The sequence below is a fragment of the Theobroma cacao genome, chromosome 4 (genome assembly GCF_000208745.1).
Source record: "Theobroma cacao cultivar B97-61/B2 chromosome 4, Criollo_cocoa_genome_V2, whole genome shotgun sequence".
Taxonomy (NCBI): Eukaryota; Viridiplantae; Streptophyta; class Magnoliopsida; order Malvales; family Malvaceae; genus Theobroma; species Theobroma cacao.
In genome coordinates this window covers 14817598-14831762 of record NC_030853.1, presented here as the reverse complement: position 1 = coordinate 14831762, position 14165 = coordinate 14817598, and the positions used below count along the sequence as shown (strand labels likewise).

General features: G+C 35.2%; 1 protein-coding gene across 1 annotated transcript; it reads right to left on the bottom strand.

The window, feature by feature from the left end:
- Positions 8342-10454, bottom strand: LOC18601499 (protein FEZ). Its single transcript, XM_018119306.1, has 3 exons — positions 10139-10454; positions 9377-9678; positions 8342-9287 (listed from the first exon to the last, which is right to left on the bottom strand). Exons 1-3 carry the CDS (start codon positions 10317-10319, stop codon positions 8571-8573), a joined length of 1200 nt encoding a protein of 399 aa, XP_017974795.1. The 5' UTR covers positions 10320-10454; the 3' UTR covers positions 8342-8570.

Below are 14165 nucleotides of genomic sequence, written 5' to 3'. Positions count from 1 at the left end.
TTTTTTTTCGGGACTCTCTTAGCATGCAAACATGCTATCCATCACGTGTATGTCATGAAAAATATTTTTATAGAGTCGCGCTTGTCATCTTCTCCCCCACTTGGATCCACCATATGATCCTTCTTCTTGACTGATTTCGACATCCGGTTAAATATTAATATTTTAAAAATTTTATCTTGTCTCATTGGTACCTGAAATACCTTATTATGCCTCACTTGACTTCTGAATTGCCTTTTATCTCACAAATTCTCCTCTGATAAAATTATTATTATTTTATTATTATTTTCTCACTTGCGAAATATTTTATCCTAAACTACTCCTTTCTTCTTTTATCACTTTTAAACATTTTAATTGACCTCAATTTGCATTCGATCAACTTTATTTATCACTATATAAAAGTATGGGGTATTTCATAATCTCTCTCCACCACTTAAATTTTCTCAATTATCCATGATAATATTGGGTAAAATCCATGTGCTGGACAAGTGTTGGGTGGTGTAAAATTACAATTTTACCCTTGGGGTGGCAAAATGATTATTTTACCCCTATGCTCGCAAAAATGTCAGAATTAAAATTTTTCACTTCTCAAACTCAAATTATGTTCTAAATAGTCAATCTTGATCAAAAACTTCTTCCAACATTCCAATTTTAACCTCGAGTGGTAAAATGACCATTTTGCCCCTCGGTCATGAAAATTCCAATTTGACTCCAAATCGGTTCTCGAACTTTGAATCACCATTTTAAGTCATTCTGGCGTTTTAAAATTTTCAATTTCATCTTAAAATTTATATTTGGACTAGTTCGAGGCTTAATTCAACTTAATTGTACTATTTGGTACAATATCGTCCTTTAACGATTTTTGAGGTACCCAAGTAAGCAAACATGCATTCTTATGTAAGAATGGCATAATAAACATATTGTAGAGCCGGACTTGACAAAACTTCTATAAAATGAAGACACAGCTGAAAGTAATTAGGCTCGACTATCAAAAAATTCAAACATGTAAGAATAATTATGTATTGTTTTATAACAAGTATTCCAAGTTATCTTATTGTCCATCTTATGGTGATCCTTTATATAAACCGAATAAATCAAGGGGAGAAGGAAGAAAAAAATTTCTTTTAAGATTTTGCGTATTTTCCACTAACATTGAGATTGCAGAGGCTATATATGTCAGGGAAAATTATAGAACGCATGACATGGCATGCCACACACCAATCTAATGACGGAGTGCTAAGGCATCTGTTGATGGTGAGGCATGGAAGCATTTTAACTGCACACATTAGTCTTTTACTTTTGAGCCTTGCAACGTCAGACTTGGTTTATGTTCAGATGGTTTTAGTCCATTCGGGTCGACAGCGAAATCGTATTTTATTTGGCCTCTAATGGTCACTGTCTATAACTTACCTCTATGGATGTGCATGAAGCAATTGTATATCTTTCTTAGTATGGTCATCTTAGGGAGGAAAAGTCCCACACAAAACATTGATGTGTTCCACTGACATCTGATAGATGAGTTAAAAGTTTTGTGGGATGAAGGGGTGGTTAAATATGATGCCTTTACTCATTAGAATTTTATTCTACGAGCAGTACTCTTATGGACCATTAATGACTTCCCTATATATGATATGTTATCTAGGTGGACCACTCATGGACATTTATCTGTTTATATTGTATGGAACATGGAAAAAGTTTCTTTTTGGAGTATGAGAGGAAGGTTTTTTTTTTAATGTCATCAACGATTCTTGCCGATGGATCATCCTTTTCATCGCCAAAAAGATAAATATAAGAAATGTGTTGAATAGGAACCTTCAATTCTTTGATTATTTGGTGCGGAGATCTTGGAACGATTAGAGTCAATTCCAAATATCACATATGGGACAAAAGTGGGCGACCAAAAGTTACTGAGTTTCGGTCAAGCCTATAATTGGACTAAGAAAAGCATTTTTTGAGAGTTACTGTACTGGCAAACGAATCTCATTCGTCACAACTTAGATGTGATGCATATTGAGCGTAACATATTTGAAAATATATTTAACTTGATGATAGATGTTACAGGGAAGGCGAAAGATAATATCAAGGCTCGTCGTGATTTGGAGGTGTGTTGTATGCGTTGGGAATTACACTTAATTGAAAATAACGGTAAACTTTTTAAACTGAAAGCCTCATACATTTTGACTAAAAATCAATGGAAAGCTATGTGTGCTTAAGTGAAATAGTTAAAATTATCCAATAGTTTCACCTTTAACATAGGAAATTGTGTGAATGACCAAGAAGACAAATTTTATGGGACGAAAAGTTATGACTGTCATGTTTTTCTGTAGCGGTTGCTCTCAATTGTCTTGTGTGATATGGTCCCTCATGATATATCGAGCACAATTATTGAGATCTCACATTTCTTTCGTGATGTATGTGCAATCAAACTGCATCTTGAGTATATCAATGCATGGGAAGGGAAAATCATTGAAACCATTTGCAAATTAGAAAAGATTTTGCCCTTTGTTTTTTCAACTCAATGGAGCATTTGTTGATCCATTTGCCATATGAAGCTAAGGTTAGAGGACTTGTCCATTATGGATGGATGTATCTATTTAAGAGGTAAACCCCTAAACCCACACATTTAATTTAAATTTTTAGGGTATTTGACAATTAAAATGTAAAAAACGAACGTTGATTTTTAGGGTTTTAAAGCATCTGAAAATATGGTGAAAAATCAAGCATCGGTGGAAGGATCCATTTACAAGCATATATCATTTTTTTGCTCGATGTACTTCGAACCTACAATCCCAATAAGAATGAATCAAGTCCCACGGAATAATGATGACGTCAATGTTGATGTTGACAATCGTCTCTTGATTTTCACCTATCTTGGTCGACCTTTAGGTCAATACAAGAAACGTTGATATCTAGAGGAGGATGAGTTCTATGTGACCAAACTATAAGTACTAATGAACTACAATGAGATATTACCGCACATTGAGTAAGTATGAGTTTAAGCAATAATAGAAAATTGTAATTTGGGTAATGGTATTAATTCGTGATTATTATTTCTCCTATCTATAGGATGTTTGATGATATGGAAGAAGGAATTAGAAAATGTCCATGATACATCATTTTACAATTGGTTAAAACAATATGTAAGTTATATTTAATAAGTCAATTTGATTTTTTTTTCATTTAATACTTTAAATAATTGAAAGCCATGTAACTTTCCCATAGTTTCGCCAAGATACTAGTCAAATTGATTCTTGTGTTGTCAACATCTCTCATGGATTTGGTCGTATGGCAAGGTGTTTCAAAGGTTATTACATCAATAGATACAAGTTTCACACATTGGATTATGGCCACAATTGTAAAATGATGAACAGTGGTGTTTGCATCAAAGGAAGTTGTTATAATGATTATGATCGTGAATTTTATGAATTGTTGGTCGATATCGTTGAGTTAGAATACTTTGGTATCAATAACCGAGTCATATTGTTCAAATGCCATTGGTTTGATATCGACAAAGGTGTTGGAGTAAATCCTATTCATGGGTTGGTCAAAATTAAACACAACTTAATTCTTGCTAGCAATAGGCCTTTTGTTTTTAGCCGAACAAGCAACTCAAGTGTACTACACTCCATATCCATCAAACAAAAGAGATCGACATGATTGGTAGACAGTGTTCAAAATGAAGGCTCAAAGTCTATTTCTCATTACTGATAATGAGTAAAGTGATGGGGAAATTATCAACCTTAACAAAATGGTGTATCAAGAAGATGAAGTTTCCTTCAATTCACAATTTGATCATAGTTCAATCGACCTTGACAATAATACAATTCTTCATACTGGTGAATATGAAGAGGTTAATACGGTGGTGGATGTTGAACATAATGAAGAAGATGATGAAATTGATGAAGTTGAAGCAAAATACAACGAGACAAAGGAAGAATCAAACGAATAAAATGAAAATGATACTGATGATGATAAATATGAGAATGAAGAAAATGAGTTACCTTGTTTCGATGACAATTGGTGGGATCTTTTGGTTTTCTAAAAGAAAAAATTAGGCGAATTTATTGTGTTGACTTTGACATTTAAATTAATGTTTATATACATATTCTATTTTTTATAGTCATTATAAGAATTGTACATTTTTCTTCTTATTGGACAAACATAGTTATGGTGAAGAAGAAAATGATGTACCATTTTCGAGCTAGTAGTAGCGAGGGCCCTTCGGTTACCCGACATTTTGTGTGGCAACCTTTGCCGCCTCTTTCCCCCAAACCGTAAACTCCACCTATAGCAATAGATACTACTCCCATACAGGTAGAAGTATCGATGCAGAGTCTAACAACTCTAGTCGAAACCCCTACTTTGGAAGTTGTTATGGTATCTAACATGTCGTAGTCTAAGGTAGAAGGCTAAGTTTCGATTTGCCAACAACGACTCATTTAGACCGATGGACACTTATACATTTTCTCAAAGGGAGCTAAGTTTCTCTACTCCAATTCATATCATTCATTATATGTAGTCAATTCAGTTAATTAATTTATGCATTTTACTAACAATAAGTCTATTTTGTAGTACTTTTGAGGAGACTGACGTTACTTCAACCATTACACGGATTGTCAAAAGTAACTGTAAAGGAACTTGGTTGACATGGAGGCAAGTTCCTCAAGAGCACAGGGATAACATGTGGCAGAAATTCGAGGTAACGTAAGGATATACTATTAGTGTATAACATTGGATAATTTCCCACACTAATATATATTTCCCTTGGATGTAGGAATCTTTTACATGGGTTGTTGTAGATGTAATGGAGGTCCGATCCATATGGGAGAAAATTTGCAAGGATCGCCTTAAGGACTTGTTATAAGATGAGCGTGACAAGGCCAAAAGGGAAGCTGATGGCTTGGACATTGATCTCGTATTGATGAAGGGTAAGACGCGACCTTTTATCACTGCTAAAGTATGGGACCAGCTAGTTAATGACGTATGGTCAAAGCCCAAGTGGTAGTCAAGCTCCCACAAGGCTAGGCAGGACTGCTTGATTGAGAAGGACGACGACGTAACAAAATATATAGGCAGTTCCTTACTTTTACCTTACACCAAAAGCAGTTGGTACATGTTTTTATTTTAATATTACAAAAATCATTCACTTTTAAAATACAATTTTTTATGTTGTTAACATGTTTTTATGATTATAAGAAAAGGAAAAGAAACTTCAGGTCATGTTCTCTGAGCTTTTCGAACACACTCATAAGCGACAAAAGGGTACCGAAGAATTTACGAATAACAAGTTTAAGAATGTCTATGTAAGTAATACTTGTGCTTATATATATATATATATATATATATATATATATATATATGTTACTTATCGATTAAATACTTAATAATTTTTAATTGCATTTTTATTTGTAGGAATCATACACTTCTGCTATATCACAAAAGTATAGTGAGGAGCCGTCGACCCAACTAGAGTTTGATCCATAGGCATGGACCAAGGCCATTGGAGGGTGCACTAGCACTAGGACCCACGTTTACGAATTTGGCACCAGAGTTCCTTCTTCGAGACTTCCAACTACATTCGCGACGTCTAAGTTTGCTGGTGGCCTTGCCGCTACACCACCTCCTTTGACTCTTGCGCTTGAGCCCGAGGGTTATAAGGAATTGGTTATCGACATCAAGGACTTGAAAATGCCTTTTAATAGACTTAGTGACTTGTTGATGGAGGTAATTGGATCAAGGAAATCGTCAAAAACCTTCAAGCCTTCCTCATTGTAGTAGTTAGATCCGCAACCTCCACCACAAAAACAACAATAGCCACCCCCACCCCTTTAGTGAGATTTGTATTTATATTGGATCTTTACATTTGGATTATTATTAGATGTTTACATTTGTATTACATTTCATTTTTTTCTATATATATGCATTTTTGTGTTTGTTATATGTTAAGTTTATCAATAACAACATCATATATTGATTTTATTACGAACAAGATAAAATTTGATCCTAAAAAATATATGTTCTGTAGCTATTACTGACGAAATTACCGACGAATTTCATCATTTATCAATGGAATTGTCGATGGAATTCATTGTTTGTCCACAGAATTCATATAAAGTACCGACGAAATATCGACGAAGTTATTGCCATTTGTTGATAGATAACACTTGTAAGCTTCCAAGCAAGATTCGTTGGCTATTCATCAGTAATTTCGTCTATATTTTCTAATGGAATTACTGAATAAATAGTTTCATTGTAACCATTGACAAAATTTTTTATGGGTCTAAATTTTTCGGTATTGTTACCAATGGAATTTACTGATCGATTTTTCTCTTATTGACGACATTTCGTTCGATAGATTTAAGTCTTTATCGATGAAATTTTTGGTTCGTAAGTTATTGATGGAATATTCCATTGCCAATGGATATACCTTTAACAACGACAGCATTTTCAACTGACAATCAACGAAATTTTTCGTCGGCATTTCCATCAGTAATTCCTTTTACCGGCCGAATCGTAAGTATTAGCATTGAAACTTTCTGTCCACAATCCCCTTTTTTCTGTAGTGTTTTTTTTTCTTTCTTTAGGATTTTCGATTCTTCCCAATTGTCTTCTTCCCTTCGCTTCATGGGATCCCTAGATAGGGGTGGGGTGGTCATACGACCACCTCACCCTGGCGAGGTCCTGAACAGGCACGAGAGTATGACGTCTGGCAAGTTCACCTTTACACATTGTCAGTGTGTGCGGATGTGGTAGTGCTGGGCATGGTTTTGTTGCCACGCCCAACTGTCCACATTTACTAGTTTTCATTTTTTTCTTTTTATTTTTCTTTATTTTGTTTTGTTATTTTTTTTCTATATTTCCAGATTCTTTTTTTCTTTAATATTTTTGCCTTAATTCTATTTTAATCCTGTTTTGCTTTTGTTTGTGGTTTTGATTTGTTTTTTTCTTAAGTAAATCTGATAACTTTGTTCAATTAAAGGACCTAACCTTTGGGTCATAGAAATTCGAGAGGCCCAAATAAGGGCTGGAGCTTTTGGAAGCCCACTAGGCACTCCGTTGAATTTGGAAGAGAAAAACAAAACAAAACAAAACAAAAATGATAAAAGTAAAAGTAAAAATAAAAAATAGAAATAAAGAAAATGACTGTAGTAAAAAATGGTGTCTACAATGTGGGGTCTGAGTATGAAATGACTGACCATGGATTAATGTCCTATTTTTTAGGCTTTGAGTTTATCCAGAATGACAAGTTAATCTTCATTCATCAGAAGAAGTTTAAAATGGATGCATGTAAACCAGTCTCCACTCCCATGGTTGCTAATATTAAGCTGTCATAGTCTGACGAAGTTGAGAATGTTGACAGCACTTACTACAGAAGTTTAATTGGGAGTCTCTTATACCTTTCTAGTTCGAGACCAGACATCACGTTTCCTACCAGCTTATTGTCTCGATTCATGCATTGTCCCTCTCAAAACCATTTGACAGCAGCAAAACTCATTTTGAGATACATTAAAGGGACTATGGATTTTGGTTTGGTGTTTAAAAAATCCATTGATCATAATTTGCAAGGTTTTGCAAATAGCAATTGGACTGGGAGTGTGGATGACTCCAAGAGCACATCAGGATTTGTTTTCTCACTTAAGGGCGGAATTTTCTCTTGAAATTCTAAAAGCAGGAGGTGCTTGCCCTATCTTAGGCTGAAGTCGAATATATCTCTGCCTCTGCTGCTACCAATCATTCACTTCGTTTGAGAAAGGTTCTCTGTGATCTGGCGTTTCCTCAAACAAGTCCCACAACTATTTGGGTTGATAACCAGTCAGCAATAGCTATAGCAAGAAATTCTGTCTAGCATGGTAGAACGAAACATATTAGAGTAAAATATCACTCTATTCGTGAAGCTGTGAAAGGCAAAGAGATTGAAGTCTGCTATTGTTGTTCAAGTAATCAGCTAGCGGACATGATGACTAAGAGACTGCCAACAGATAAGTTTCCTGCGTTAAGGAGTAAAATGGGAATCTTCAACATTGATCTCAAGGAGGTGTGTTAGGAATTGAGATCAATTTGAAGAAACTTGTGGACATCATATCAGAGTCTTTCTTTTCTTTTTGATATGCTGCACATCAAGACCGTGGCTCGAGACGCAGCCATGAAGTGGACATGGCCGACTATTTTTTTCTTTTGTGTATTGGCCAATCAGGCCATCATGCTGTGAATGTGACATGTGATTGCTTGACTTAGTGTAATAGTTCATTTTTCTTTTTAGATGTTAAAAAGGCCATGTTTGTAATATAAACACATGATGAATGAAAAACAGATATCTTCTCTACTCCTCTGTTCGAGCTTTTCTCTAAAATATATTCATGTAAAACTGTTACACAGGAGATAAGAAAAGTGGGTGGGACAGTGGAAATGACGATGGTGGGGGTAGAAAAAGAAAATAGAAACAAATAAACGAGAGAATGTATTTAGCCTAGCGAGTGTAGTCGGAATATGTGAAAACTGTACAATAATACTGTGGAACAGGTATGCTGCTCGTACTAGCTCAACTTAATATCCCGAAACCACTAGGCAGCTGCTTAAGAATAGCATTTGTCAGTTGAATAAGTAGTGGACATCTCACTAGGACATTGAGGTGAATCCCATGGTAGATTGGGCTTCCATGTATCAGGCACGTTTGGGGGCAAGCTGAAGGGAAATCCCATTGATCGGATAGTTCCCCAAGGGTTATCATCAGGGGTTGCATTCGAGTTCCTTTTCATGCCCTCCTCACTTTCTCCTACACCTGCATTTCCTTGCATATCTTGGGGCAAGCTGATTGAGAAGCCACTATATTGCTGTTGTTGCCCTCCAAAATCTATACTCTCGGAGGCCTTAGTAACATCAGAGATCAAGGGTGGGCTCAATAGCATGGGAGCAGCATCAACTGTACACTTGGCGGCTCCTGACATGTCAAGCTGAGAAAACATGAAGTTGTTGTGAAGGTCTCCATTGGAAACAGAAAATAGAGATGGTCTGTAGACTGTCGTATTGAATGGTTTATAAGAGTGAACATCTACAGTAGAAAAACTAGCAGTGGAGCCTTGTTGTAGTTCACTGTTGCTGCATAAGTGTATTGCTGATTCGATTTCAGTTGTGCAAGAAATGTTCTCTGAACTTAATTGAGTGCAAGGTGCACCTTGGTGGAGTATTTCAGATGCTGTAGTCTCAGGTAATGAAGATATCCAAGGGTGAGAAAGAGCTCTCTGGGCCATGGAATTGGTCTTTTTGAATATCCTACAAATAGCCCATGCATCCTGTGGATAAAGCAAAATTAAATAAACTGGTGATTTTAGACAGTTCCTAATTAAGGGAAATATTGGAGAAATAATTCAAGGATCATTACATTTGCAGGAAGGCTTTTGTCCAAGAGCTTTTTCGGTGGTGCTGAGTCTGACAGTGAAGGTAGCCGAAATTCATGCATCATCCAGTCTGTTTTAATCCCTTTGGCAGCTCTGCCTCTATAGAAAACTAGGGACTTTTTCAAACCAATACACTTGGTGCTATCAGAAGAGTAAATAGGACGGTCTGTTCCAGTCGCCTTCCAAAACCCGGCTCCTGTGACTCTGTTTGGCCTTGCACTATTTCTGTATTTACGGTCTCTGGGGCAGTAGAAATACCACTCTTTCTCCCCTGAAGCTGCTAGCTCTGCTTTTAGAAAGACGGAAAAGAAACCATAAGGCACTCTCTTACAACTTTTTCCTCAGAGGAACCAACAAAAAATAATTCAACAAAGATAATTAAAGATTATTCTCAAATGTTTCATCTGAACATTGGGAGAAAGATGAGAGCATAACAATACAGACGAAGTAACAGACAAACTTATGGACACTGGACAGCAGTGATGTTGAAACTTTTGTGACCTTATGTCCTGCCAAACATGGAGAGGCTTCTAATATTAGAACATCTTACCTGATAGGGATATTAAACAATACTATTCTATGAGTGAGAAATGAAAGCAAATTTCTTATGTTTCTGGGACGCAAAACAAAAGATGAATCTTACTTAATTTGAGTACAGTGAATCACTATAGAAATAAAGAAAAACCAAATTCTGAACAAGTATTCATGTAATAGAGTATAGTGATAAAGAAAAGCTGAAAACTCACTTGGAAGATCCCAGGGCTCATATTTATATATATCTACTTGCTTAATCAGCTCAATGGGCAAAGGTCTGTGCTGAATCTTTCTCCTGAGGTAAAATCCAACAAGCTCCTCATCTGTTGGATGAAATCGAAAACCAGGCAACATCACATCTTCAACCTTATCCACATCATTCTTCTCATCCATGTTACTCTTACTTCTCTCCGGAAACTGTAAGAGGCAGCAAGTTGATGAAGATTTGTATAAACCGAATACAAAAGGAGATGGCCTAATCGCGTTCACAATCCTGAAAACTGGAAGCTGGTATTCTTCTGAGCAAGAAAACTTTGGAGAAGCTAAACTTTTGAATATTGATGCAGCAGCAAGAGCTTAAGCCGTGAAGCAGTTTTGGGACAGGAACTCCGAGAGAGGACCAAGAATACAGTACTAGCTTAGTTCGCTTATTTCAAAGCCAATTATATGCTACCTGAGAAGGGTTCTGTCCCCGAAGCCTAGGCCGTCCTTTCAGGGTGACTCTAAGGGAGAGCGTGTTTATGTGAAATTCAAGATGCCTTTGGTGAGAAGTTGAGCTTAACTTAAGCCAAGCTGAGCTCCTTTTAAATAACGGATTTCATTGAACTCAAAGTCAAGGCAACGAGAATTTTAATTGAACTCCTTTTCATTCTCAACCGCATATGAAGCTGTTTCAATCCAATATAATGATCTGAATATGACTATAAAATCAGCTGTTTTTGGGGATTTTGAAAACCAAATTGCTTTCAGGCACTCCTCAGCTTCATCTCTCATGGGAAACCTCTTGTTTTTATCCTGAAAAATCAAAGACAAGATGACAAAGCAACCTTCCATATCATACTATTTTAATTCTCTACTTAATTTAATCTTTGCTTGAATAGTTTTTTGTTCACTATACTCAAGGCCGTGCCAACTACCAACACAAAAAGTTCAAACTTATATTCAAGTCCAGGAGATTCTCTGAAAATTCCTTAGAGACCCCTTTTGAGGAAAAATTATCAAATCTAATATCCTTGATCCAAAAACTGCCCTTTCTATTCCCTTCCGCTTTCTCTGTCACACATGAACAAATTACAGCCATTTGCCGAAAACGAACCCACTTGACCCCTCTTGGAAACACATCATGTAAGTATTAGCCCATTCCCTGAACTTCATATTCATGGAGTAATTTCTTTTTTTATTCGATCAAAAGAACGTGGATATTTGAGCAGAGAATACATGGATTTGTTATTGAATCAAATACTTGAAGGTTTAATTCTGAAATTTATTCGTAATTTTACTTAATTAATGTATAAATCTAAAGCCACTATTTTATATGTATATGTTGAAGGAATCATTAAAAACTTTAGTAACCCATTAAAGGGGTTTACCACGTGCATCTTGGGTTTAATTCTTTATACTAAACGAAACAATCCGAAGTTAGCTCGTACCCAATTTTTTTCTGATAGAGACTTAGCTTTATTGGGAGTTTTTTTCTTTCTTTTTGTTTTTTTTTTTTTGAATTAATCTAGAAAGTAGCTATGACTAATGATTATGGAAACGTTAGGCAAACAGTGCAGCTTTGAGCACAATGTGATTGCACTCAGTTAAAACTAGACTGTTCACCAAACTGTAAGAGATTAGCAGTTCAACTACTTATTACTGGTAAGAGACAAATGATGTAAGTTGGGATCATTATCCATGCATGATATTTATGCTCATAGAATAAAGGTGAAAGTGCTAAATCTTTTACTCAACTTTGCTAGGAAAGTTCACAGCTTCTCTGTATCAATTTCAATAGATTTTTTTTATATAAACAATAATTACATAGAAAATTCTAAAAGTTTGCATACCAAACTTTATGGAAGTAGTCTTTTGATAATATTGAACATTGGTGTTATCGTATGGCAAGGAAGTCAGCCACACTAAATGATGAAAAGTAATTTATTCGGTAATCCTAATGCCCTGCCTTTAATGTCATTAAAAAAAAAAGAAAGAGAAAAGGAAATGACATGAGTCAATCTCCTCAATTTTATGAACTTTGGAATATGGAATTCCTCAAATTCAAAACCATTTTGGTAATGCCTTTTCCTGGTTTCAAACGTAAAGTAATTTCCTTTTTCGTTTTTAATCATAAAAAATAAAACATTTTGTAGATTTTGAATATTTATGTTAAACCATTGCTATTTATTTGACATTTCTTGTTGAACAAATCATACCACCACTCATAAATGACATTAAACTGACTAATGAAAGCATTAAGTTTTGTTTGTTTCACGTGTTTAATCGGTCTCTAAAAACAAAATGCTCATTTAAACATTTCTGAACAGATTGTCTTATATAAGACCAAAAATTAAAAAATAAAATAAAATTGCTCGGGTTATCTAGGCTAGGATAATGAGAAAAATGCACTACTAATGATAATGGGGGACTAAAGGTACTGTGCGCAATTTAAACTAGTTGTCCAATGCTTAAGTTTGCTAACCAATGTCTGCCAGAGAGATAGCAAGTGATCATAGAATATAAATAAATAGGTGAAAATCCTTTTGGTCAAATGGCGAAATCAAATCAGTTAAATCCCCCAAATATAGCCCTCGTTGAGAACCCTTCTTGTCTGTTCCTTAACCTTGGGCTTGCCACCCATGCCTGCAAACCCATGTTGGAAAATGGGTCAAAATCTTTCAATCTAAGCTTGCATGCCCCTCTTTCTATGTGAAAATTAACCTCATAAACGTAATCATGTTCCCAATGTGAAAAGCCCATGTGAAAGTTATTGACTAAAATACCAACCTTCTATCATTAGGTCAGTCTAATTTTCTAATAATGTTTTTAAATTAGTCTCTATCTTGATGTCACTTAATTTCACATAAATATATACATAATTTGTTAAGTAATGTACTCATTTAAATTAATTCTACTTCTAAATGGTACAAACATATCATCATATAGAAATGTAGATTTCACAATTTCCTCTTTGTTCCTTATTGGAAAATAAAGGTAAACTAAGTTCCTCTATATTGCTTTGAAACCCCACAACCCCTATCGATCCTTGGAGCTGATTTGAGGTACTTTGGGGCTTAGAAAACATTAAGGAAAGTAAGATTAAGTTTTTAGGCTATTTGGTTTGCATTTTAACTAGTTTATAATAGTGAAAATTGCATTGCCATAACTTGGTTGTTATTTCCCCTTGAATTTGCTAGAAATTTGGAGTTTGAGTGAGTTAATCCGTCATTTAAGGTAAAAGTTTGATCACTTTGAATATTAGAACCTAGGAAAAAATTTAACCTAGAGGTCATTAGTTGAATATGGAAATTTGGGAAAGTTGTGAATGCTTGAAATGTTTTAAAGTTGAGAATTGAGTTACTATGTTCTGTTTAGGGGAATATTGGAAGCTTATTGTTGAATTAGAAAAACTTACTAAAGGCAAGAAGAGTTCGGATTTAGTTGCTAAGGGAGCTATTTGTCATTATGAATGGGGCACCATTTTGAAACTAGCTTTGTGTATCTATATATGTATATATATGAGCATATGAGATTATACTTGCTATCCTTAGCCTAGAAGAATGGTGACTAGGCTAGTGTTAACTAAGAATTAGAATTCTGCCTTTGATTGGATATCGTCCTAATTCTCTAAAATGCTTTATAAAAGCTACATGAATATGATTTTGAATTGGGAAAACAAGCCCCTTCAAAGTATTTTAATTATCAAATTTTTTCTCTACAACTTTGTGTGTGCATTTGTGAACCACATAGTGGCTTGTGTGTGAATAGATTCCACGTTCATGTGCATACTCTTTGAAGTGATTCCATTCTGCTTGAGCTAAGGGTAGGATGAGACTACATGATGATAAATTCGATAGCCTTGAACTGTGATAGTACACTAGGGAATTGTTTTACATATCTGTTGGAAGCTTTTTGAGCTTGCTCTGTTACAATGAATTGTGGACATGGATTTTGTAAAGTCATGCTGAAGTTGTGACATCTAGTTTGGAAATTATGTGAATTGATAGATGGATATTTGTTTCGTTCGATAATTGTAAT